The sequence below is a fragment of the Hippocampus zosterae genome, chromosome 10 (assembly GCF_025434085.1).
Source record: "Hippocampus zosterae strain Florida chromosome 10, ASM2543408v3, whole genome shotgun sequence".
In the NCBI taxonomy this organism is placed as follows: domain Eukaryota; kingdom Metazoa; phylum Chordata; class Actinopteri; order Syngnathiformes; family Syngnathidae; genus Hippocampus; species Hippocampus zosterae.
Window position 1 is genome coordinate 13,331,875 of NC_067460.1, and position 27,465 is coordinate 13,359,339.

Consider the following 27,465-nt stretch of genomic DNA (forward strand, 5'->3'; position numbering starts at 1 on the left):
TTTAAAACGATAGATTCTGTACTCAAACCCCCTCTGCCTACTTGCTCGGATTCTTCAGCCGAGATGTGCAACAGATTCCTTCAGTTCTTTATTGATAAGGTCTCTACAGCTAGGATTCCGGTCCCAAATACCGCATCTGACCCCTCTGTCCATGTTCCATGTTCAGCTGTCCTAAATTCTTTTGATACTGTGTCCTTGGCGCTTTTGGAGGATGTAGTTCGCCAGACGAAGCCATCTGGCTCCCCTTGCGACTCTCTTCCCCCACGCTTCTTTCAGGAGGTTCTCCCGAGTGTTGGTGCATCGGTCTTGGATATCATCAACAGCAGCCTTTCTTCTGGTGTAGTTCCCCAACAGTTTAAACATGCTGTGGTCCAACCCTTGATCAAGAAACCTGGTCTTGATCCAGATGAGCTGTCAAGTTACAGACCCATTTCCAAACTGCCTTTCATTTCCAAAATTCTGGAAAAAGTGGTGCACATGCAGTTGAAACTTTTCTTGGATGAACATAACATCTTGGAGGTCTTCCAGTCAGGTTTCAAGACGATGCATAGCACGGAGTCAGCCCTGTTACGCGTTTCTAATGACATCCTCCTGGCAAATGACTCTGGAGACCACGTGTGTCTGGTCTTATTGGACTTAACTGCAGCATTTGATACAGTGGATCACAGTATTCTGCTGACTCGTTTGCAGCACTTGGTGGGCATTGGCGGGAGTGCTCTTGATTGGTTTAGGTCCTATCTAGCTGACAGGACCTTTTGTGTCAGCCTTGGCTGCTCTGAATCACGCACTGCTCCCCTGTCATGTGGTGTTCCACAGGGCTCAATTCTGGGGCCTCTGCTGTTCTCGCTGTATCTGCTCCCATTGGGTTCCATCTTAAGGAAACATGGTATTCCTTTCCACTGCTATGCAGATGACTGCCAGATCTATGTCCCACTGAGCAAGCAAGACACCTTCTCATTAAGGCCACTCCTATCCTGTCTGGAAGAAATCAAAACCTGGATGGCACAAAATTTCTTGAAGTTCAACGAAAAGAAGACAGAGGTGATATTGTTTGGCCCCAGTGGACCTTGTACATTCCATCCTGTAGACTTGGGCCCCCTATCTCCTTATCTGAAATCAATGGTCTCAAACTTGGGACTTAAACTGGACAGTGATTTCAAACTTGATCGGCAAATTGGTGCCGTTGTTAAATCCAGCTTCTTTCACCTTAGACAGCTGGCCAAAATAAAACCTTTCCTCTCACATGAACACTTTGAGACAGTAATTCATGCCTTTGTCACATCCCGGCTTGATTACTGCAACGCCCTGTACTTTGGAGTCAGCCAGTCCTCCATCAAGCGCCTTCAGCTGGTACAGAATGCCGCTGCTCGCCTCTTGACTGGTACTCGTAAGAGGGAGCATATAACTCCTACTTTGGCATCCCTTCACTGGCTCCCCATTCATTTTAGAATTATTTTTAAGATCCTCCTCTTTGTTTTCAAATCTCTGAATAATCTCGCGCCAGCTTACCTCTCTGAGCTCATACGCCCCTACACCCCTGCCCGGCGCCTCAGGTCTGTGGACCAGTCTTTGCTAGACGTACCAAGAACTAAACTGAGGCTCAGAGGGGATCGAGCCTTTTCTGTTGCTGGTCCATCTCTCTGGAATGACCTCCCACTGAACATTCGGCAAGCCTCCTCGCTGCCCATCTTTAAAGCCCTCCTCAAAACTCACTTGTATTCTTTGGCGTTTGACTCAGCATGACTTAGATTTGCTCTTGATTTTACTGCTTGGTGCTTTCTACCGCCTTATTACTTATTACTTATTACTGATTCGTCTTACTGTTTATTGTATATGTTAAATCGCTCCATGTACAGCACTTTGTATGCAGCGATGGCTGTTTGAAAGTGCTCTATAAATACTGTTGACTTGACTTGACTTGACTAAATACACCCTTGACTATACACACAAAGCCACACAAGCTACCACACTTTACATGTCCACTGACAGCCAATTTTGAGCATGCCAATTAGCAAAACGAACACTCAAAGAGGCTCTCCACGCACATGCTCGCTCACCAGCTGACTGAGGCTTTAATAACTCCATCAAATGGTCTGACACCATAAGGATTATCACTGCAGTTGGCCTGACAACCAGGGAAAGGCCCCAAACATATGTATGCCTATAATGTGCATTTACTCTCGGCAGTTATTCATCTGGTTTTAATTGGTAGTTACAGCTTTTTGCTACGCTATACATGTATCAATGGCATTTTACAATCGAGGCACGTTTTATCAACTGTTTACTAAATATCAATTTCATTGTCCGAGACAGCTGGAATCGGCCCCAGCACGCCCGCGGCTCTCGTGAGGAAAAGCGCTTTGGAAAATGGATGGATGTAGACGGTGTCAATCATTCATGAAGGACCTGCTTACAACAATTTCCAAGAATAAATGTTGGCCACATTATGGCCCAATTGAAAGTCCTGCTGCTACTGATGATTTTGCTGCTTTGTACGGAGGGACGGATAGATAGATGGATGGATACGCTAATGGGTGAGATGAACTTTGAAGAGGATGAATGGATGGTTGGATAGATAGACCGATGGCTGGGTGGATGATTATAGATGGATGGATGGACAGATACTGTATATTAATGAATGAGTGGTTGGACGCATGGGTCATGATATGGTTGGATCGATGCATTGTTCAGTGGATGGCTGGACTGCGTGGATGATGAATCATAGATGGATGGATGATTGTGTCTTGAGATGAAGGGATGGATATATTTATTGTGTGGGAGGATGGTGGCTGCGGATGGATAGATAAATCTTCCGTCCATCCATCCAGCATCTGCGGGGCCAGTCTGGCTGCTTTAGGCAATCTCCTCGCTCAATTTCTTGGTCTTGCTTTGCAGCTCATCTTCCGTGCGCATATGACAGTGTCGGTCATTAGCCTGAAAAGATGGGATTGGTGAATGCATTAACTGGAGAGAGCGCTCGCCATCTTTGGGCCAGCTCAATCCACATGGAGTCAAACTGTGCACATATGCAGGTGCCAGAAGACAGATAGAAGACATGGAGGGCCGGTGGAAACCACATCATTTATTTTTATTTCGTTTTGCTCTTTAAGACGTTCTGATTGTTTTTCGCCATGTAAAATTTGGGACATCTCTGCAAACGCAAAATACATTTGCATGTGATGGAATATGGGAAGAGTTCGTGGAAAAGCAATACGGCCACGTTACTGTTACAGTTGCTCGAATACTTTGGGGGAACCCAGCCAGCGCATAAAAGTTCTGGTTGACTTCACTCATTAAAAAAAAAATTAATATATATGTTACGGCATGGCTATTGTAACTGGCTCCAAGTTGGCCTCGAGCTCACCCAAAAGCTTATTATTGATGCAATGTATTTTTTGTTTCTGGCATTTCCAAAATGCTTCGACAAGCTGCAGAGTACCATTCATCTCACATTTTGTAAGTTATCGTTTGCTTTTCAGATGTAGTATTCAAAAATGCAAAGTCACCCGCTGCAATTTGTCTGAGCTTTGAGAAATCACATCGCACATATTGAGTTTATTCATTTTCGCATATTCCTCCGACAATGTGAAAATGAAACGCGCGGCTCTTTTGCCCATTCGCAGACGGAATTCTGGGCACGCCAAGCAAGTCGATCAGCTCCCGTGTCTGTTTGTATGAGCAATTGAATTTGCGCCTGTTTTTGACCGCACACACCTTTTGTAAATAAGGCCCAGAGTCTGGCCAGAGTTGACCGGAGATAAGTCAACCTCTCTCAGGCGTGTGCTATCTATACCACACACAATCACACACTGGAGCCTACTGACAGACTTTGAGTCCCTGTGGCAGAAAAAAAGTCAAGCGAATGCGATAGGTGAAATGGCGCCGGCTGGACTGTCGGGCACCGATGGGAGTCTGATAGAAGCTGCCTGGAACCTCTTTGCAACGTGGCTTTATGTGTATATATGGGCATGAATAAGAAAGAGAAAGAGTCTTTTTCCATGGCAGATGGTGCCATGCTGTGTGGAACTAGTTTGGGAACCATCAGTGCAGAAGCAGGTTTGTGACAGATTTTTGGCTGCGAGGTGACTGGACCCACTGCTAGCCTCAAGGTCGACCCATAATTATACTGGCTTACATGGTGATACGCCAAATGGCCCCAAGTAGTTTTTGCAAATAGAAGAGGCCAGCATTGTTGGTGTTCCTAACTGTCGCTGTTTCTGTTGTGATGTATTTTTTTTCACCTTTTATATTTCCAGCAGGGGTTTCAAAGAACTCCGCGCCCTTCATGAACTATTGTTTGTTTTTCGACTTCTCCCATCGGGAGTTTTAGTGCAGCTCTTATTGTTTCTGAGGGTGATGTTATTCGATTTTGACCACTTGGAGATTACAAAAAAAAAAGTCTTCAGTTGATTCTCAACACAACATTTGCCCAGAGTTACACTTAAATGAAGGGTTTACTTCTCTGGTGATGCCATTCATCCTTTTTATAATCTACACATCCTCGCGGATGTCGTGGGGTGTGCTTGATCCCATCTCAGCTGTCTTCGGGCAGAAGGCGGAGTAGACCCTAAACTGTTGCCAGCCAATCTCAGGGCACACATAGACAAACAACCATTAGATCTCACACTCACACCTCGGGACAATTTATTTAGAATATTCCATTAACCTGCATACAAATGCTTGAAATATTTGCTACTGTTTACCCAAGACCATATTTTCAGGATTTGTGTGTGTGTGTGTGTGTGTGTGTGTGTTTTAAAAGTTAGACGTCTTAAAATAATTTTAATTAGGCCTGCTAACAACCAAACATTTTTGGGGCCATTTGTCCAAGTCTCACAGCCAAAACAATTGTGCTACTTTTTGGGTGCATTATTCAAGAAGCTGAATTTTGAGTTCTTATTTTCTGGAATGTTCTTCCCATTGCTCACACAAAATAAAGATTTATCAATTTTTGCTCATCAAATATACAAGCCAGCCTCATACTCCCTTCTAGGAACATCTGTTATGCAATCATTTTGTTATTATTCAGGTGCATCTGTTTGAAAATGCGCTGGTTTACTTGTAACGCAATGAATACTTTAAATGGCATATTTTTTGTTGTTTTGTTTTGTTTTTGGAATGGGGATTTAAGACATTGACATGTGAAGCATTGCATGAGCTTAATGCAAAAGCTGCCTTGTATGTGTTTTTTTACAGCAATTTTCAACAATTCTTTTGAAAGGAGCCTAGGGGCAAAGTGTTTGGATGAGCAAGTTTCCTGGCTTCACTCCAGCTCGGGAGGGGCACTTTGCAATTATACGGTCATTGCCTTAAACCTCTTAAAAGCCTCGGCCACCGTAATGGCCCCTTTGCCTGTCGTTTTTTTGAACCACTTTCAAAAGTTGCTTCATTGCTCTTTGGCAGTTTTGTCTTCAGGGGGGGTAAAAATATTCTCCATTTGTCACTGAATTGCATTGATTTAGATTTAAATGGTTGTTTTATTTATTAATTTATTCATTTTTACAGGGGGAGGGGTCTCTATCACTTAAAAATAAAAAAGAATCAATTATCTATTCTTAAAAAAAAGTGCTGATGTGAGTGTGTGTATGTATCACAAAACTAATTGCATTCATCAGGCAAACAAACACAGCTGGCCAATGTGCTGCAGTGCTGGATGGCGACCCGAGCGCGTGCTGGCTCGGATTTTGTTGCCAGCGCTTCCCGTCGGGCTGCTCATCAAGCACTGACAAACAGAGCCAAGTGTAGTGGGATACAACGCATGCCGGGATGTGTGGAAAACTGGAAAACTATCCTGTTTGTAGCGTGTGGCGCGACTTCAAGGGCGACCATGAAAGGCCGAAAGAGTTGAATACAGAGCAGCAAATAAAGGGGGAACTTGAACATGACTTTGTGTTTTTATCGGCCGCCAAGTCATTTTGTCTGCCTGTGCATTCGTCTTCTCTCTTCATCTGTCACTCTGCTCCCTCGACTGAGTTAAGGGACATTTAGAGGAGCGGCAGAGCTATTTAAAACGCCAGCGTGCGTGCGTGGATGGGTCGGAGGTGCGAGGGACAGATTTACACCCCGAGATGAAGGCCATTTGCCAGGCGGGCCGTTTCTCTTGTTTCTCTGTTTCTCGGGCTGGACGGCTGGCCTTGTTCCAATTTAATTTCTTCCGGGCCTAAACACTTGTTCTAATACCTCCACCCGTGCTTCATTCCCACCAACAACTCAGAGGTCCACTGTCACGACTTTTCTATTAAACTGTAATTGTGTACACTGAATTGAAATGTGCTCCGATACCAACGCACTGACACCAATTTACCAACGGGACAAATAACTTCCAGGCAGGTTGAATAGGAGCTGTCGGTAAAATGTCAATAGTGACAAGTGTCATGCACTGAAACTCCTCAACAATGAAACCTACATGGGCGAAAATACCCCCAGTGTGAAAAAATCTTCATGCATTAACACCATTCCCACTTTCCTGCCCCCCATACAACGAAAAAAAACCCCTGTTGTGTTATGCGAAATCTTTTTCTCTGCTCTTGCCTCGCAACGAGATTCACTACAACAAAGACTAATCCAACAGAGACCTCTACTTCTTTGTTCGGAAACAGCAACCACCACACTGGTTTACACATGCACAGTAGTATTTGTTATTGTTAGTTTCACACGCAGCAAGAACGTTGCATTGCTAAAATGGCTACAAAACGGACCTTTGGATGGCAAGCAGCTAAAACAAGAAGAGCTCTGACGCTGGACGCTACGCTGACTATATGAAGTGTCAAATAAGTGTATGCTCATACTTCATAATTGGAATAAAAATGAAGAGTACACATACATTTGTGTGTGTGTTTGTTTACATCTGAAATCAAATTTGCTACAGTGAAAACCCCACTGTTGTGAAAAATGTCTTTCTGCAAACATGATTTCGTTGTAGAGGAGTTTCACTGAATTAGAAAGAAACATATCCCACGTTTAAGAAGGATTTGTGTTTTGTGCTTTTGATTGTCACTATTACTGGTAGCCTTCTGTCCAGGTTTTTCCCTTTCTTTTTCCCCCCTCCATTTTAAATGGCAAGGGCCATCGTAATGCAACTGAATGAAGCTGCGAGCTTTATTGCCCCCTAATTCGAAGGGAAGAAAAGAGCTATCAAATAGAAACATTATTTTTACTATCCTGTCATTGAAAATGGGAGAAACAGACATGGTTTAAAACTTTCTATTACGGCAAAGACTGAAGGGGCAACGGTGTACGACAGTAAAGAATGACACGGACAATAGCGGGTGGCCATAAAAAATCCAAGGCACTGCAAAGTCAATATAAAAACAATAAGCAGTATAAAAAGTGAAGAGATCATATCAGGTTAGCCGGCAAGTTGCAAATAAAAAAAAAGTACAAAGGGCAGCTCTTAACTGTTACTAAATTGCTTTTTTTCTACCCGTCATCTTCAGGATAGTTTAGTGTCCCTTGTGTCTAATAATGGTCAACAATAATTTTGCATCTTTACTTTGACAAAGTACTGCAGTAGATATTGTGAGTAATTTTGCCACCTCTTCCATTGACTTTGCCTTAGCACACTGGGAATCCAGTCCACACATCGGTCTTCGCATCCTCCCGTCTAGGCCTGTCTGCGCTATCTCCTTGCTGCTCGTTTGCGTTAGTCGGGGTTCAAGGTCTCGTCTCCATCAGAATCGCTCTCCTCCGGCCGTCCCTCCCCTCCATCCCCACTAGCCGCTCTTCGCCTGACTCTCCCATGAATCCAGCAACACGCGTGCCAACACACATGCACATGCACATGCACGTAGAGACGCGTGCACATTTCCACATCACAATCAATACAAGCCTACTTGGCACTGCCAAAGCCCAAAATGACTATATAGATTTTCTGTCAACGTTGCGTCTAAATTATGCAAGCGTTTAGTTTATGAGATGGTACTTTTTTGGGGCTTCCCGCTGAAGACATAGGATATGATGGTGGACTTTCACACAGGTGCAAAGACACAGGTGTGAACTTAGGCCGTGTTGGACCGATGTCTCAAGGGGCAGGTGTAGTAATGTTTGGTTTCCGTCCGAGGTAATTACACAACGTGAATGGTGCAGATATTGAAATCGATACGATGGAGTCGTTCTAAATTGTCCTGCTGAAGTCAGGCTTTTCCTTAAGTGGCCAACATTGCACTCCAGTTATCGGCATTTGGATTTCTGTTTGGCAAGCAAATGCTCACAGGCGCAGTTGGTCAATTAATAGGCCCAACAAAAATGAGACACTATAAAAAGTAGCTGAAAATTATTGGATCATTGACACATTGTGTTTGGGCTAGACACTTACAAAGGTTCTTCGGGAATGAGATTTTACCCATAGGAACAGAAATAAATATAATATAAATAAAATATTATTTATATTAAAATGTATTATTATTATTTTTTTGTTGTTGTTGTTGTTTTAGGGCGGCCCGGTGGTCGACTGGTTAGTGTGTCACACAATGCAGAAGTGCCGGGTTCAATTCCAGCTGCGGCCTTTGCATGTTCTCCCGGGCCTGCGTGGGTTTTCTCCGGGTACTCCGGTTTACTCCCACATTCCAAAGGCATGCATGACAGGCTGATTGAACACTCTAAATTGTCCTTAGGTGTGAGTGTGAGCGCGGATGGTTTTTGGTCTCTGGGGACCCTCAGTGGATCAGATGATAAATGGATGGACGTGTGTGTGTGTGTGTGTGTGTATATATATATATATATATATATATATATATATATATATATATACAGTATATTTAGACTCACACAGACACACACAGAAGCACGCCCACTGCTTGAAAAATTGACTGACACATACATTTCCTAGCCCTTTGAAAATGCTTAACCCCTTAACACTGAACTTAAACCTCAAATCCCCCCCCCCCCCCACCTCTCTCTCCTTTTCTCACTCTCACACACACACACAGACACAGCTTACACATTGACATTTTTGTGTGTTGTCTCTGACACAACTTCTGCATCTCTTTAGCTATTTTTAGAGTCGTGTATGCTCCCTTTCCTCTTTGTCCATTTCTCATCTTTGCTGAAAATTCCCACACAGCACATTTGAATGCCGTGTGTCTGATTGAATGCGTATGACGGAGAGTGATGCGCTCGAAATGAGAGCGGCAGCTGTCTTTTTAGGGTGAGATGGGAAGATAGACAGCGCTTTATTCAAGGAAAACAAAGCATTAGTGACACCGACTCTCCACAAACACAAGATCACACAAAGGTTTTGTTATCTCCAGCTGGGCCTACGTGTTCATCCTTCCAGATTCTTCTTTTCATCAGACCGCCACAGAGCCAAACGCATCTGAAAGAGGAAAACAGCCCATTGAAGCAATCATTGATCACTAATCACAGCGCTTGATTCAATCTAATGAGCTACTTGTTCCTTCTGGGAGGCCACGTAATGAGAAAAACGGCACTGGCTGCACTCAACAGCCAAAATAATCCCGCTACTTTCAATTTGAGGAAATGAGGGACATTAGGTGTTCTAGTTTGTGGAATAATCATTTGTGTTCAATTTGAACTCTGTGCATGTGGAGCGACTAAATAGGGAATGCTGATTATATATATACATAGATTTTTTTCATTTTTTATTATTATTATTATTTTAAGGAGCAACAATGTATTCATTATTGTGGTTGTAGTTTGCACTGCACCCTACAGAGCAAACACAATATATCAAAAATGTGTGGGAACATAATTTATCAATTCAAATTCAATTCAAACAAAAAAAAAATCAATCGAAAAAGGAAAACTCACATGAATTTATTTTGTATCATTTGATTAATTACAGTTTACATAAAAAACACTTCAAAATCTGATATCTCAAGAAATTTGAAAAGGACATAAGAAAAAAATCTAAATGAATTTTAACATTGAAATATGAACTCATATTACATCACACTCTAGCTTCATACAAACTCGATAAATATAAAGTTTTTTTTTCAAATATGTACGCATTCCTGCATATATGCTTTTAACCCGACTTCATTGTGCAACAATAACTTTAAATTGCTTGACATAGATTGAGAGAGGACCCGGAAGGTAAAAAACATTCGATGAAAAACACAGCTTCTTATGATGCATTCCAGGTTTCGTAAGACTTATATCCCAAAAAGTACAGCACATCGCGAAGAATGAAAATATGAAAAATATGTCTCATATCTGTCAACAGTAAGCAACATTAACTTTGTTGAGGCAGACTTTTATTTCCCGACTGGATCTCATCGGAACGTCCAGGTGTACCTAATGTTTCGGCCTACGCTATTGCAATATGTACCGTGTTCTTGGGTCAGGGGGGCAATCATCAGTAATGGCAATTAAATACTAAGTAAACAATCCAGTCGCATTTGGTAATTCGTATATACCAGTCATTGTCTTCTCAAGTCTTACCGACTTGACGGGCAAGTCTGCCATTTTAACAGCCGCAGCGCATTCCCGGTCTGGACAATAATGGCACATCAACCCGCTAATGTTGCAACTCGCAGGGGCCAGCGATGCACTCGAACAACTCGTCTCGCGGCCTCGCCTGAACCCCCTTTGGCTCGTCAAGGAAGAACTGCTCCACTTAAACTTTGTTGCTCCCTTGTAATTGAATTAGTCTGCTCAATTATGTAGAGGCAGCCTTGTCCTCATTAGGATGGAGCTGAATGGGGAGGGATGGGGCGTGAGCATGGACCGGAGGCAGAGAGCAGAAGCAGCCGAGGAAGTGAGATCAGTTGGTGATTTTTTTTTTTCTCAACATTTCCTCCAATTGTGTCTTAAGTGGACATACCGCCAATCGAGGTAATTTAGAGCAATTTCCCTCCAATGTGATCAAAATCAGCAAAGGCCCGATTATCATGTCTAGAGGATTTTCATGAATGATTATCCTGTGGGGGTGGCCCGGTCGTCCAGTGGTTAGCGTGTCGACCGCACAGTGCAGAGGTACCGGGTTCGATTCCAGCGCCGGCCTCCCTGTGTGGAGTTTGCATCTTCTCCCCTGGCCTGTGCGGGTTTTCTCTGGGTACTCTGGTTTCCTCCCACATTCCAAAAACATGCATGGCGAGCTGAGTGACCACTCTCAATTATCCTTAGGTGTGAATGTGAGCGCGGATAGTTGTTCGTCTGTGTGTGCACTGCTATTGGCTGGCAACTGGTGCAGGGTGTCCCCCACCTACCGCCCGAAATTGCTGGCATAGGCTCCAGCACCCCCGTGACCCATGTGAGGATAAAGCGGAGCAGAAAATGGATGGATGGATTATCCTGTGGGGCGGGGTGCGATAGGAGTGTGTGTGTTTTTTTTTTTCATTTATACCAGTTCAATATTCATTCTGGAATTAGCAGTAGGCAGTCCTGTGATGTTCTCTCCACTCGATTTATCTTCATCACCCACAAGCCTGGCTGGGTTCATTTAGATTTATTTTTTTCTTTTAGTTTGTTTGTTTATTTGTTTACTTCTTGAAGGCGGACAGTAATTTTTTTTCTTTCAGTTCAGATCACATCAGCATTCGTGAAATACTTCACAAAGCAGTTACCATAAACCGTAGGTGTCCAAATCCTGTCTTCCAGAGCCACTATGCTGCATGGCACAGATGTTTCCCTCCTCCAACGCACCTGAATGGAACGATCAGGATCATGACCAGGCTTCTGCAGATTTGGCTGATGAGTTGATCATTTGAATTGTTTGGGTTGGAGGAGGTAAGCCTTTGAAACATGCAGGATAAAAGGGATCTTGCTAGCTTACAATTTCATGAGTGCTACATCCCTCTCAAAGACTTATTTATTTATTTATTTATTTAAACTTTTCCAAGTCAATGAAATGCCTTTGTTGCCTGACACAGGTCAGTCTTGCCACTACCTTAGATATTGTGCTGTGTGTGATGTCTTCTTGAGGAAACAATCTTCTATCTATATATATATTGCGCGTCGTCCCGCACGCGGTCTGTCCGTCCGTCTGTCCCTTTTCAAAACGTACCTACTTCACCGCGCCGCTGTGCGCCGCCACTGCGCCGCTCAGGCAGTGGCTCACTACGATCGCGCGGGCATCTTAGCGAAAAAATGTTGTCTACCCACAAGCATTGCAATAAAATTGTTAGTTATTTAGTAGAGCTAAACATCTCTTTATTTTCGCGATAAGCAATGAAGATGAACAAAACGTTGAACCAAGCAACAACACTTTTGTGGGCCGAAGGCCCACCTTACCAGCCTTCCGCAGGAACTAGCTGATGAGCCGCCCGCAGGGCGGCGAACCAGCTAGTGCTGTATAAGAGTTCTAAGGAACCACATGGCTGTTTTTTTTTTGTTTTTGTTTTTTTTGTTGGTTAACATGTCCAAATCAGTCAACGTGTACCCCATCTATCGGCTACATTCTCTCACATGTTTTCTTCACAGGAAAGGCATAGAACATTTCGTGGATGCTTTACATGAGCACACTGATCAAAAACACTTCAAATGTTGGATCTCAGCTGTCTGTTGTCAACTAATTAGTTATGCCTATCCCTCTCTGCGTGTCACACAGGAGCAGCTCAAGAGCATCCAGAGCGGCTTCAAGCACACGAACAATGGAGGCTTCCAGCTGCAGACGTAAGTCGACGCACACACACACATACACACACACACACACACACACACTAACACAGCAATCATGCCACACAGCATCCATTCAAAGCCCATTTCGACCAGATGGGTTGAAATAGTCTCTTGTTAATTACTGTTCATACAATCTTTTTTGGGGCTTGAGGGGGTTACTCATCAGGAGGGAGGTACTCATGTCATTTGATTCATCCAAACTTAGCAATATAATAAAGAAAACAAACAAACAAAAAAAAACTTCTTGCTTTTTATTACCGTTTTGTTTGAAGAAAAACAAATCCAAAATATGCAAGTATAATGAAAGACAAAAGTTCAGAGCACAATTTGAAATGTGTTTGAGAATACAAAATGCTTCACAAGGAAGACATGTCAACAAAATCCCGCCAAACAAAAACTTTTTTAAAACTCATTGTTCGTGTTGCACAGTATTTGATATGATATGTAAGCCGCATTGAAATGAATGAGAATGCCATTGACGGATTCCCTCTGTGCTCAAATTAATTGAACCCCAACCACTCTCTAAAACATTAAAAAAAAACATACAGTAACATTATGAATCGACTGTAAAGAAACAGTTTGTGCCACATTTGCTTCAGTGGACATGGAAGGAGCACTGTGTGTGTGTGTGTGTGTGTGTCCTCACCACCTGGGGGCAGTATAATAGACATAGAGAAACACCTGATCGTATTACTGTATTGTATGTCTGTCTGTTGAGCCACCGTTTTTGTTCAAATTTATTGCTTTCGCACATATAACACTGATGCGCTTCATTAGCAAATCTATGTTGTTTTACATTGTTTGCATGAACCTAATTGCACAGATCTATAGTAAACCAATGAAGGTGAGCTGTGCAAAATGTAAATAAAAGCATAATCAAATTGGAAAGCCTTTTCAATCTATATTCAGTGCAATGCAGTGCAAAGATAAGAAAATATTCAAGCTGATCAACGTTTTTCTTTTTTTTTTTTTCTTCAAACACATTTGGAGTTCGATACCTGATTACTGATACAGCAAGTGCATGTTTTTCGGATTTTGTGCATTGATGAACTGTCCTGTAGTTCGGCAATGACCTACGCACTTCAAATGTCTGTCCGTGTGTGTGTGTATGTGTTTGTGTGTCCCCTCTACCGTCTCCGCAGTGAGGACCTGACGGTGGATCAGGATGACAACGTCAACATGAATGTCCCGCCCTTTGAGACCAAAGTTTTGATGTGAGTCTGTCTTAAATTTGTCCACCAACGCTGCAAAAAACTTGATGACTCCCGCTTAAAACGTTCTTGCTGTGATTTACTCAAGGCCGGATGACATAAAGCTGACAAGCTGATGGATGATTTCGAGAGAGATAAAGAACAAAAAAAGAAAAGTAACATTTTATAGGCCAAGGTAGTAATGTGACACGAATAGGTGGATTTAGTGGAAGGAAAATTGCACTTTTCAGGAGAAAAACTCTTAGCTGTGCTTGTGTGTGTAGCATCCAACGCGCCTGGCGTGACTTCCTCCAGAGACAGGAAGCGGACAAGAGGAGCCCATCCCCGTCTTCACTGTCTTCCTCGGACAAGATGAGCATGTCCATCAGCATGGCCACCCTCTCCGATGGCAGCACCCCGGTAAGTTGCGCGTTGTCGCTTATGTAGCAGACATTCCCGCTCGTGCTGCTGGTGGAATTCTTGATGATGCTTGTATCTAGCTTTTTGGATGAAGTGTTGCAAATCTTTACTGGTCTATTTCATATCCAACACTGTACTTATCTGACTGAATGGTCAACTTTTTCAATGAAGCAAAAAAAAAAATTAAACACCTATCACCCACCCGCCCCCACACACTCCACCTGAAAGGCGGCACTTGTCCGCTATGTCACTCTAAGAAAAGCAGATGAAGACGATTAGGTTTGGATTTAGTGAATAAAAGAAGGTCATATGGAGGATGGCGGAGACTTGAGCGTGAAATGAGTGGATGCACTCATGCACGATGATGAAGTCGTCCAATGATCGCACACCCTGCGTTAGACATGCTTTTTGGGATTCCTGCGGGATTGCTGAAAAAGGCTTAGCTCAGTGAATTTGACCTGTGGATGATCATCACATGGAGAGAGTGTGTATGTTGTGGGGACATGTGTATGGGTGGGAGTATTGTATAATACATGGAGAATACTGATCAAATCACAAAACAGCAAAAATTGATCTCTTAAGATGGTGATTATAATACACTCCCACCGGTTATATTGCAGAAGTGAGGCTTATTGTTTTAGATTTGTTTACGATGATACTAGTGCAGCGTGTTATACCGGAGACAAATTCCTTGTGTGTTCTACATACTTGGCCAATAAAGATGATTCTGATTCTGATTCTGATTCAATTGATCTTGAGACGAATATGAGCCAAGAAGTCGAGCTTTAATTTCCAAGGTGCAGTGCTGCCTTGAGAGACAAATGACTCGATTGTCGATAAATGCTGATTTTTATTTATTTAGTTATTTTTGCTCTGACTTGAAAGCAAAAATTTGAGAGCGCTTGCATGGTGGCACGAAATTCAACTCAACAGTGAAGTATTCTTCCGAAAAGAGGCTCCGAGCTGTTTAATGACACTTTTAATGGAAATTTAGTGTCTAAACCAAACAAAATATATCACACATGGATTTAAAACAACCACATACTGTAACTTTCCCTTCCATCCACGAGCTTAATCTTCATGCATTATAGGAAATACCAGAAACAAGCTAACAATGGCATTTTTGTTGCTGTGTTATAACACATTTTGAACACAATGTACACATTCCGTGAATGTGTGTACAGTATTATTTATATATAATACACACACACATTCTTTATCCTCTGTAAAGAATGGCTTGTGACCCGAGTCGCTTCCAGTAGTCATGCAAATATTTGTATGCGTCTGCATGAATCTGTGCTGCAAAGTATCTCTGTGGAGTGCGCATATTGCTCTCCGTGTGTTCTTGCTGTTTATTCTTATTTTATTGCCCCTTTGGTGGCGGTGGCAACTCCACCCTGCTTGTATTTCTAACACTTTGTATTGTGTTGACCCAGTAATGCGCTATGTTCCATTACACATGCGCTCCTGCTGCCGCTATAGACTGTAAATCCGTATCACATACACTCATTCATATTTTCCCGAGACACAGCAGCAATGCGTTCTCCGTCTCTAACGTGATTGTATGTGTAACCTTTGAGCCTGCAGCATCAGTCTTGGAAAAGGCGGTCGGCCGCATGACGCCGCAGCATGGGTGCAGATGAACACGTACTGGTGTGTGGTGTGCCGTATATAGAAAAACAATTTAAGCTCACGTTGTGATCTACATGTGATTTTTAAGAGGGATAAAACACGTGTGACGGGGCTGACGCGCTCCCGAAGCTGGCACATCGCCATGACAATACTGTATAGTCGATGTACTGTCTTTATCGATCCCTGCGCTCTGTAGCATTGTGGCGAAGCAGGCAGAAATTATAGTTTTCATTAAGCAGGAAGCTAACAAAACTCTGGATTTTATGTTCGGCTATGAATCAGCTGTCGGGATTTTATTGTTTCACAACATTGGACCTGTGCATCAACCCACACGCATGGCAAGCACCTCTAACACAGAGAAGCTGGTGTGAACACAAACATGGCAACTTCAGGATGATTGTGGCTTTAATTTTAGCCTTTGGCCTTGATGGATGCGTATATATAACTACTCGTCAATCTCCGTCGTTTGCACGGGATTGCTTGAAGTTTTTTTTCCCCCTAGCAGAATTGCCAGAAGAAGAAACGATGTTGATTGTGGCACAAGAGAGAAGAGACGAAAATGCACTTGAACTGATTCTGTGGCATTTTGGGGAAGGGAGCTGTCCACTTGCGTGGCGCTGACCTGTGTGGCAGGACCGGGTTTTGGCCGCTAGAGAGCGTTGTTGAGCTATAGGAACTTTTCTGCTGAGTGCAATTCGTCGTCGCGCGGTTTATTGATATTTTCATCACTCTTGAGCACTCATGGTTTAATTGCCGTGGCATTATACTGCCCCACATTTAACATATCGTTCACTCTTGATGTTATAGTCTAATATTCCTATTTATTTTGTCATATATTTTAATTATACCCTCACGATTAAAATAAGTGTTTTCCTATATTACATTAGTCTTTTTTTAACGGCAATGGTGTGATGAAAACATGGATGGATATACAGTTCATGGAGATGATCACACGTTGCTTATTTGCTGCAAGAGTACTTGACCCTCCTCCCCGAAACCCCCCCCCCCCTACACAAAGGGCAAATAAGGAGGACAAAGAAAATATGCCATTGAGTATTGTTTTATCCGCCTACATGTGTTGCTCTACCGATTAGTTTATTAGCAATTACCTATTAGATCATGAGTTATCCCGTGGCATTTTGCTTTGTTTATTTTTGATAAATCATTTAAAGTCCTTATTTCACCCTTGCATGCACCCTGTAACCTGATAACATGATAAACTGTACAATGTAGTAACCGCTGTCCCTGAAAGGGTTCATTTAAAATTGTCCAGAGGCACTGAATTTCAGCTTCTCGGCAATAAATATTATCCAATTTCTGTAGTCTTTCTTTAAAGCCGAATGATTATCTTTTTGTTGAAGCAAAAATGTTTCCCTATTTTCTGTCATGACCAAGCTGCTATCCGAATTATAATTTTTGTTTGTCCGTTTTCTGCACTTTCAATTTGAAATCATGTCCTTTTATTTGAATATAGGCATGAACATTTACACATTTTTTTCAACTATGAATAATCATTAAAATAATAGGCATATTAATAGATTTTTAAAATAATGGCTAATGGAACCCCATTTGTTAGCATTAAGCGAATCAGACTTCCTTAGGACAATACTCTGAAGTTGTCTGAAACACACAATGAGCAATTCTCTTTGCTTTATGTTTAGTTTGACAATAAACTTCAACTAGGAATTGCAATAACGAAAGTGAAAACTCGTTGAAGAATTGTAGGAAAAAAAGGACTTGGAAAAAGGTACCTGCTAAACTGATGCCCATTGTGCTGTGATTTTTATTGGGAGATATTATTTTATTTTCAAACCTTTTATTTTATTTGGGATGTCTTATTTCTCCACATCAAGCCCCCTGCACCCCCTACTCCTTTGTTTATTTTGACCTCATTCTTCTTACTGAAAGTCCTTCACTCGTCCTAGTCTGTCCATTGCTCTCCCCAACCTTCCTTTGCTCGCATTTATTAGGCCGTGCAGCCGGCTATGGAAAGCTGGAAGCATAGATAAGATACGTTTGGCAAAGTTTGGTGAGTTTCAAGGGACTGAAAGCCAAGAGGTGTTTAGTCTTCAAATGATGCCACATGTGCACAAAGCGGCGGCTTCCTCCACCGAGATTGTGCAGTCATTGTTGTGTCGCCGTCTTTTGCTTCTAAAGGTTAGCTTCAGAGCTGTCCCGGAATAACCCACCGCCATTTTTTTTTCTGAGCTCCTCAGTATACAAAGCTTTTAGAACCTCAGGAGATTACCGAGCCCCACCAAGCAGCATGCAAAGCATTTAACCCCTTGTATATAGTCGAGTTCAGCCCATGGGACAAACTGGACTTTCTAAAGCCTCCTTTTTTTGTGTTCTCTGCATAAGCCGTCATTGCTATGGCTGGAGGCCCGCAGTAAAGGTCACGCATTGTGTCAGCGCTGCAGAATGGTTATTACAGTAAAGGATTAGCATTATCACGGTATGAATGACTTCAGCCCTCGGGCTCACCTCTCTTGTATTTACTGTACATTAAGCCTGCCTTGTCGCCTTGGCTGGCAGGTGGACAGCAGGCTGCTCGCCATTTCGCAATTAACTCGCCGCTGTCGTGGCAGCGTTTTTATGGTGCTGCTTTATGCCCCTTTTTATTTATGGGCTGATTTGAAGACTTGATAAATACATACAGTATGTGCCAGTGAGGTGGTGATATTGATGGCTAAGCATACTGATCATTGAAATGACTGCGCTTTAGAATGACAAAATGGATATTTGGAACTGCAGATTTTTTTTACAAGTGACACTAATCTTCCACACACACACGCACACATTCATACATATTATGGTTGAGTACCCCTCGAATAAAAGACGATTTGATGGAAGGACTGTGCATTTAAAAGTGGAAGGATTCGGTTCAAGTTGATGCACTTGCATCTCAGAAATCAAAACCAATTTTCCAATTCAACCTTATTTTCGTTCCATGTGTGCACACCCTATTCGAACTGGGGATCTGTCTGTGTTCAGAATTGAGCAAGTGAATTTGAACTCATATGAAGTGCATCTGATTGATCCCAAATAAAGTTCTGATGTGCTCGTAGGCTTTTCCTGCTGTCATACAGACATACAACATAGCATTATTATTTCCTCGAGGGGTTCCCATTCGATTATGCGGGTGTATCTCATGCTGTGGCTAATGAATGGACATCCTAATCACAGCACCACTGGCCAAATTGAGTGATCTTGCACATTCCACAGCCTGCCCCGTTTCCACTTATTTTGTAATTCTGACAATTTTCCATACACGGCATGCCTCTGGAAAACAACGCTCACCTCCCACTTGTCACGTCGTCAGGGAGAGTTGGATGCAATGATTTTTACGAACCTTTGACAGTCATACAGCACGCAATGGTCCGACGATTTAGGGATTCTGTAAAATTACTTAAGCAAAGCCTCGCAGAGGCGAAGGCTCACAAGTTTAATCTTTTTTTTTTTCTTGCTGTAAATTGATTGACGAGACAGCCGACACACGCTTTTCCGCTGCTTCTTCATCTTCCCCAGGAGAGGGCCGCCCGGGCTCCTTTAATGGACGTAATCCCTCCTGCCGTAATCTTCCACCTAGATATGAAGTTGTCCTAGATGCAAGCCTCTTGTACTGGACGGGCTGGAGACTGCGGGGACACGCAGGCGTGAGAGTTATTGACAGACAAAATCATTTGTGACCTTTCCCTCGCCGGCCATACATGCTCTGTGTAAAGCAGCTCGATTTTAACCCTCCCGTGAACACAACCCAACGCGCTCGGTGGACGCTTGAATTAGCTCGCGGAGCGACTTTCATGTGACTCCTTGGATTCGATTTGATGCTCATGGAGCTCCAACCATTACCCCCGCCCCCCAAACGCCCCACTCCACCCTCATATGTTAACAAATATCTAATATGAAGTCCGCACATCTGCTCACCTGATATCAAAATGACACGTACAATATAGACACTTTCAAGCGTGGTGACACGTCAGGTTTAACACAGGTTTAATCATTTGTGAGTAGCTCCAAAATTAAAACAACGAATCCAAGTGATTGTTATCTGAGTCATTATCGGCCGATCTCATTCATGGATGATCGGAATCGGCAAGATAACTGTTCGGAACACCTCAAATTCCCATCTCATTAATTAAACCTTTATTGATTATAGAGGCAAAATCTGAGATAAAATTTTAACATTCTGAACTCATACCAATAAATTATAGCTGTGTAAAAAATGTTCACTGCTGATTGATCCAGGTGAAAACAATAAATTGAGCATACCATATACAGAAGTGGCCTGGGAGCTGAAAGCAGCAACTATTTTTGCTATTTTCAACTATTATACAAGTGTAAAACTAGTAGTTAAACTAAATAGTTTAAGCTACTGAATATACAGAGGAACTCAAGTGTCTTTCACCTTTTTAAATTTCGCAAGTAGCACGGTGGAATCATTGTCAGCACATCTGTCTCACAATTGTGAGATTCCGGGTTTGTGTGTCATTTATATTTTCTCCCTGTGCTGGTGTTGGTTTTCCCCTGGTCTTGTCACATTCCAAAGAGATACCCCATATGAGGTTCAGTGGAAACTCCAAATTGTCCTGAGCTCTGAATGTGAATGTTCACTTTTCTATAATGCACTCTATGATTTGGTTTGCAGCCTCTTCCCACAGTCAGCTGCGAGTTTCCTGGAAAACATTTGAGGACAAGCACTGGATGGATTGCAGTTTTATTAACGTTGCAATACCTAGTAGGATACACCGGGGGTCACTGTTCTGCTTTTGTGGAGTAGATGGTAGACGACTACAGGGAGGAGTTCCAAGTCCAGTAAACCTGCACAGTAAAAAAAAAAAGGATTGTTATCCTCCCTTTTTGTTTGCAGGACAGTATCAGAACAGAATCACTCTGAATCAGATGCATTCAAGTTGGATCTTTTCGTTGCTCAAGGCCCTTGTGTCGACGCTTTATTCTCAAACATCAGTATCACAACGGGGTGGCCCGTTCAAAGAGAATACGCTTTTATCATTTTATCTGGGTATAAAAAGCCACATGCTTCTCATCCATCCGTTCTCCTTGAGCCATTATAATTCTGTGCTTCTCCAATTAAATATGAAAGGGTTTCTGGATGACGTCAGACTGCCGAATAAGAACCGCTCGCTTGGATGTAGAGTACACGTTTCACAGTGGCAGCCCATTATGCCGCACATCCTGCAGTCACGTACCAACAAGGCCGTAATTGAGCATTATGTCTAATTTGGGAGACTGTGGGCATAAAAAGAAGCAGATTGGTGCCATAAAAAATCATCCTGGGTCTCGGATCTATTGATTGGGGTCTCACACAGTTAATCAAGGCAATACTGGCCACATTATGTAAAGTGTCTGAACATAATTTTATGTGAGGGCTTGTTTGCTCAAATTCCGATTCTATTTTTTAATGACTATTATTGTGTGCTGTTCTTTGTGATAATCCGATTAAAAAAAAAAAGGGTGTGGGGGGGACAAAGAACTTCATAGTTGGACTGCCTCATCATTGTCGTGATGGTCAGATAAATATTGACCACGTGGCTCATACGGCATTATCACTTGTATAATCTGATCCAAATAATAAAACTCAGTTTTGATTGACATTGTTAGAGAGCTTTTTTCTTTTTTGAAGCTGTGCGTGACTGCCAACTACCACTTCAATAAAAGACTTTCAACCCTTTGGAGGACCCTTGAAATGGCAATAGGCATTGTTACAGTATGTTTGCGGCAAACACACCTTTTGTAATCTATAGTTCGGTTTAGCCTTGGTCTCGTCAGACCATGCCGCATTTTTTTTCCCACATGCGTTTGGGAGAGAAGTCAGATGGGAGAGAACCCAGAGAGGTTAAGAGGTATAGAAAGATGGATGCAACTTGGACGTTAGTTCTGACTATTTCTTAACACCACTCACTGTTGGCGCAAAATCTTTACTTGAGGCAGAAAGAAAGCAATAAAAATGTCAGGAAAAGCCTACTTGAACAGATTAAATTAATGTGATGTTTTTCAGAGGCACTTTCAATGGGGTGGCTGTTTGCTGACTACCATTTAACATGAGTTGGAATGAGATTGGTTAATTCAGAAAACGGCCGCATCTCCAGTTCTAAGAGTGTGTGCGCACTTATGCAACCACCTTTTCTGTTTTCTTTTCCTTTATTGACCCCTTCTCATTTATAGGTCACATTAAAAGTGGAAAAAGTTACATGATAATTTTTTTCTCATTTTTTGCATGATAAATTGGCTTTTGAACAGGGGTGTGTCGACTTTTGATGTTCACTGTGTGTGTGTGCGTGCATAAAAGTAACAACATCAGGCAACAAATCTCTCTTCGAAATGACGGCCTACTCCCGGAGGTTCCTGTGATAGCAGTAGCTCCCTCTCACTTAATTTGTTCCTTGTTATTCAACTTGAACAATCTGGCTGCTTATTCAAGACTGCTTCTCGTGCAAAGTGACTGTTGTGTATAATGCAAAGTAGAATGTGTGTGCGTGCATGCGTGAGCCATGCCAGAGAAAGAGCGTGCTCGACCACTTGTGACCATCTAAGCTGTGATTTGTATTAAAATGGTGAACTAGGGATAATATACTTTTTGGGTTTTTGCTTTATTGCTTTGGCATTTAAGGAGTGGAGGACTTCCACAAGAAAAAGGTTGAGGTAGGAAGCCGATTGAACAGAAAGGAGACAAAAAGACGGGCAAGGGGGTTGGGGGCGCAAAAAAACGGGCAAGGGGGTGGGGACAGAGAGAGAGAGAGAGAGAGAGAGAGAGAGAGAGAGAGAGAGAGAGAGAGAGAGAGGAGCACCATCATCCTCCATCACACTGAGTGATTGGCTCTCTCTCGAGAAATAAACTGATTTGTGATGAATGAAAAGATGGAGAAGAGCTTCCCTCTTTTTCACCCTCCTGCTTTCAATTTTCTTCTCTTTGTCTGACTCTTGCCCAGAAAATCCATCTCCGAAATGATGTCGGTTTTTAGAAGATGATGAGGGAAACTGATTAAAAATAAAAAAAAGACAAAGTCCACCAATTATAAGGAACTGTACTACATTTCAGTGTCGCTCACTCATTGACTGAATAAAGATAAGATGTTATCCGGAGGTCAACAGCATGGACCTCTTGTGGGGGGCTAGACTTTCATCCCACTTGCACAGCAAATTGTTGTTGTTTTTTTTAAGCCTGTTTATTCAAAGCTCTGTCTCGCCTCATTAGTCCAGTAAACTGGTAAACTACAGAGTGTCCTCATCATCACCTCGACTACTGTATCCCTCAGGCCCTAAATATGGCTTCAAGGCAGAGTTGCTTATCAACGAGGGAAACGGTGAGTTACTTTAGATTCGAATGTTTTGTCAAAGCTAGTTTTCTCCATTGCCACCCCTTATTTTGAGTTGCTTCGTGTTCTTTTCAGTCTCCTTAGGTTTGTCTTGTTTAAACTTCAGGGATTATTGTCGACTACATCCAAGAAGGAACCCAAGGATGAGTGCGCTAAATCACAGGTGTCAAACTCAAGGCCCGGGGGCCAGATCAGCCTTTCACATCATCTCATGTGGCACACCGAAACAAATCAAGTGTGTATGCTTTGTGTTTTACACATGCACACGCAGGGGACACATGTATGCGCACACACTACTAAATACTACTACTACTACTACGAAATGGCATGCATATTGTGTGTATTTTAAATTGTTACACCGAGGATTAATTGTAAATGGATTATTTTGCCATCAAAATCACACGTTAATTGTTGTTTTTGGTGGTATTTAAAGAAGAAAAGATCTGTTCAGATGTTTGAGGAATCGCTAAAGCAAAAAATATTCGTATCAAAGCCAATGTTGTTCATAAAATCGACTCGTGGGACATTTTATCGTGGTCCTCTGTGCCATTTTAGTCATGCCCCAAAAAAACCCAGGAAGACTGAAATGATGAAAAACAGATTAATGCTACATCTCCACAATTGAGTACCACGGTGTTGTCAGTCTTTACAAGTTTTCAGCAATTATTTTCAAACAAATCCATGAACTCACTTTACAAGGTCCTTTAAACACGCAGGAACACTATTGTTTTTTCAGTGGCGGCTTTTGTCGCCTGTGGATCAGTGATGGCTATCTCGTCTCACCATCTGCCGGTGGCCCATCTACCGACACCCCTGCTTCTAAACCATGTGTCACCTCCTTCCCGTTTGGATCGCCAATGCTCACGCACACCAACTAAAATGTGTTTATACTTGTTCCTCATGTGCCCGCAATCTCCTTACCAGATACTCAAATCAGCTCAACTGGCTAATCTCGCTCCCTTTTTATCTTTAGTTTCACTCCGTCATTAGCAGGAGTTCATGGCAATTAAAGAATGCTGGAAACGGACATCCCACAAACGAGCTCATGATGAAGCTGCTTCCTCCGCTTCAAATGAGCTACAGCGGCTGCTGACCAAGATGTCACGGCTGAACTAAAACCGCGTCACGCTTTCCAATGATATTTTAATTACGTTTGACAACCGCATTGCTCTCGGAATGAAATGCCTGAAATACACATATCTGGGTGAATTGAACCCTTTATAATTGAATTTGGACTTTAATTCTGATGAAATCATATGTTCTAAAGAATGCTCGTAATACAAATGTGTCAAAATGGCTTAAAAGTGTAAATGAAACCTCAAAGCCATAACTCTTAAGGTTCTGGCCTTGACCAATTGAGATTATGATATTGGAAGTGATTGTGCTGCTGCCAAAGATGAATGAATAACAGACCTTTAGTCGGACAATATTTTTTTTTTTTTTGGGGGGGGGGGGGGGGTGTCAAAAATAGGAAGAACCGGCCCGGCAGTGAATGCTGTATGTTGCACATAGAGCACATTTGACAATAAAGTTGACTTGAACTTGAAAACAATAAAAACAAAAGCATTCCAAAAGAATCACTTTCCCCAACACAAAGACGGTGTCTGTGCACTTTTTAATCTCACCTCGCTGCATGCAGGTCGCACATATTAATTTTCTAGGTAATTTTAGCACAACCACGAGGGTTGGTGATTAAGAATGTGCTTGGCTACACATAGTATTTACAGACACCGACAAAAAATATGTTTCTTGCTCTCAGCATGAACAAACAGTCTGTAAATGCGATAAATACACAAAGTGACAGAAAGCCATGAAGTTATAGCAACACAAAATGAGAATTGAAATTGGAGTATACTGTACATATTCAATACAAGAGCTGTATCAAAACTGAGATTATTCTGAGATATTACAGTGCTCCTCTTTAAAGTACTACAACCATACTAATGAATATCTTATTCAATGAATGACTCCCTGAATATCAATCAAAATGGATCAGTTATATTTACGTGTAGTAGGTATAGCGGTGGCATGGGAAGTTGTGAAACTCTTCCTCGTGTGTGTCTGTCTGCGTCATACTGCCTCCATGTGGCCAAGGGGCACACACCAGGAGCAATGAATTGAAGCAAAGAAAATTGGCCGAAACTGTTTAAGTCCTTACATTGTATTTGATGGTGTGTGTTACTGTATGTTTTCATAAAGGCAAGAGTGCTATTTTACTTCCTCAATACACGCATACGAAAAATGCTGTTGGATTTTCGGGGGTAGGCTGGAACCGATTAATGACACACCATTCATTTCAAAGGGGGACGATGATTTGAGATATAACAATACCTGTGTCTACTACACCTTCACTTCCCTATCTCCCCCCCTTCATCCCCCCCCCCCCCCCCCACTAAAAGCTCAAACTTCTTTTTTTAACATCTTTCAATTCAGTCTCATTTTCTGACGTTGACTTTTACACTCACAAAAAGAAAAAATATATATCTTTGTCTGGTACTCCCTCCCTCGACGACACATCTCAAACCGCAAGGGCAATCCAATAAACTGACCACGTACATGTTTCGAGAAACTACTCTCCATTTGACCTTCATATTTCTGCCAGTGGAGACAAGAGAGCTGGCCCCCTTTAATCATAGCATTTCAGTTTGCACAGTTCAAACCGGGATAATTACTTGGGGAGCTTCATAAATGCTTATATCTGAATATATATAGATGCAGCAAGCGCTGACTCTCTGTTCTCGACAGAACATCAAAGACGTTGCCAATGGGCCCCACGGCGCACATTTTATTTGGGTTATTCATAGGATCTCAAGGTGCAGCTGGGGAGGGCCTGGAGAGTATTTTTGGTTAGCAATGGTTCCACACCTGAGATCTTTGCGGAGAAATGTTTTTATTTTTCTGGCTTCATCTAATCATGACCTCAGAAATGTGACAGCAATGGAATAAAAAAAAGGCACCGTCAAACTATATATAAATCGGAGACTTTTATGCTTTGTAATTAAAAAAAAATAACTTTAATCCACTATCTTGATGCTATTGCAAACACACAATGGGAAATGGATGTATAACGCTTTATATTTCGACATTTACTGTAACAGTACTCATAGCCATGTATTCTTTATCATCTGCATTGAGTTATTTGTACTGCACAGATGTCCAGTTTCAGTATCTCCATCTGTTTTATACCAGCCCCACGTGGCCATGGCAAATGGAATCACGGTGGCCATCTACTTAATGCAGTTTGACAGTCCAATATTATAAAGTGGTATTTTCTATAAAAACAAAAGACAGCATTTTAAGTCAACATACATCAATGCATCAGTAGAGCAAAAAGAAAACAGCTGACAGCTTTGCAGAGATTTCTCTTGTGTCGACTTCTTGAACTGTGAGCAGAGTGAAAGGAAAGACACTGTGTATGTGTGAGGGAAACAAGAGAAGTAATACTGCACACGCGAATGAAACCAAAAGGACATTTTGGTTCGTGTCATCACTCCTGCGGCGGGATCAGAGAGGTTGACAAAAAGGCGCTTTATCATCTTTGTCATAGAAGAACAGGTCTCTCGGAGAATTGAGTTGTTCGGCAAATGCACGAGATTTCTCTGAGTGGGCTTTAGTAAGCATAGCTTTGTGAATCAAATGGTATGGTTTGTTTTTTTGTGAGAAAATCCTGCAAGTGTCGGAGACGCAATATATTCACTTTACACATCCATCACAATATATTGATCCATGTTTATATTACACTAAAATGTGTATTTCATGGTGAGCTACGAGTATGTGAATTGGAAAAGTCGTGTTTTTCTATCCTAAAAAGTAAAAACTCTGAATATATGGAGCATATGTATTTTTTAATTGCATCATTTCAAATCAAATACGAGGCACGTGTTGGCATACATTTCACGTAATAATGAAAAATGTGGAAATGTGCTTTCCTCAAGAATAATAAATGAGAAAGTAATGTCCATTTTAAATTTTTTGTCAGTTTTCTTTAATAACAAAAGTGAACATATCCACAAAAGAAAAAAATAACAAATAAATAAAAATTGTAAAAACAAAGAAATCCCAATTTTAATCACAATCTTAAAGCAAAGGTTTTTTTAATCATCCTATTCTTGCAAGAATAATAATGCCACGTGTAATACTGATGTATCGGTCATGATATAATTCTACAACAGGTTTATTTTGACAATTTCTGTTTGTAATCTCGCTTGACAAAACAGAAATAGTTCATGAATACTATAGTATTGTGAACAATATTTGACTTTTTATTTTTTTAAGAAATTTGGCCGGTTATTTCATGATGCATTACA

The 27,465-nt window shown here is 41.9% G+C and overlaps 1 protein-coding gene across 1 annotated transcript in view; it reads left to right on the plus strand.

Annotated features, from left to right (window-relative positions):
* The window catches only part of schip1 (schwannomin interacting protein 1), a 231,140-nt gene that overhangs the window by 58,663 nt on the left and 145,012 nt on the right, over positions 1–27,465 (plus strand). The window contains exons 6-8 of the mRNA XM_052078657.1: positions 12,509–12,573; positions 13,722–13,793; positions 14,054–14,189. Of these exons, the coding sequence (XP_051934617.1) occupies positions 12,509–12,573; positions 13,722–13,793; positions 14,054–14,189 (273 nt within the window). The remainder of the gene's footprint in view (positions 1–12,508; positions 12,574–13,721; positions 13,794–14,053; positions 14,190–27,465) is intronic.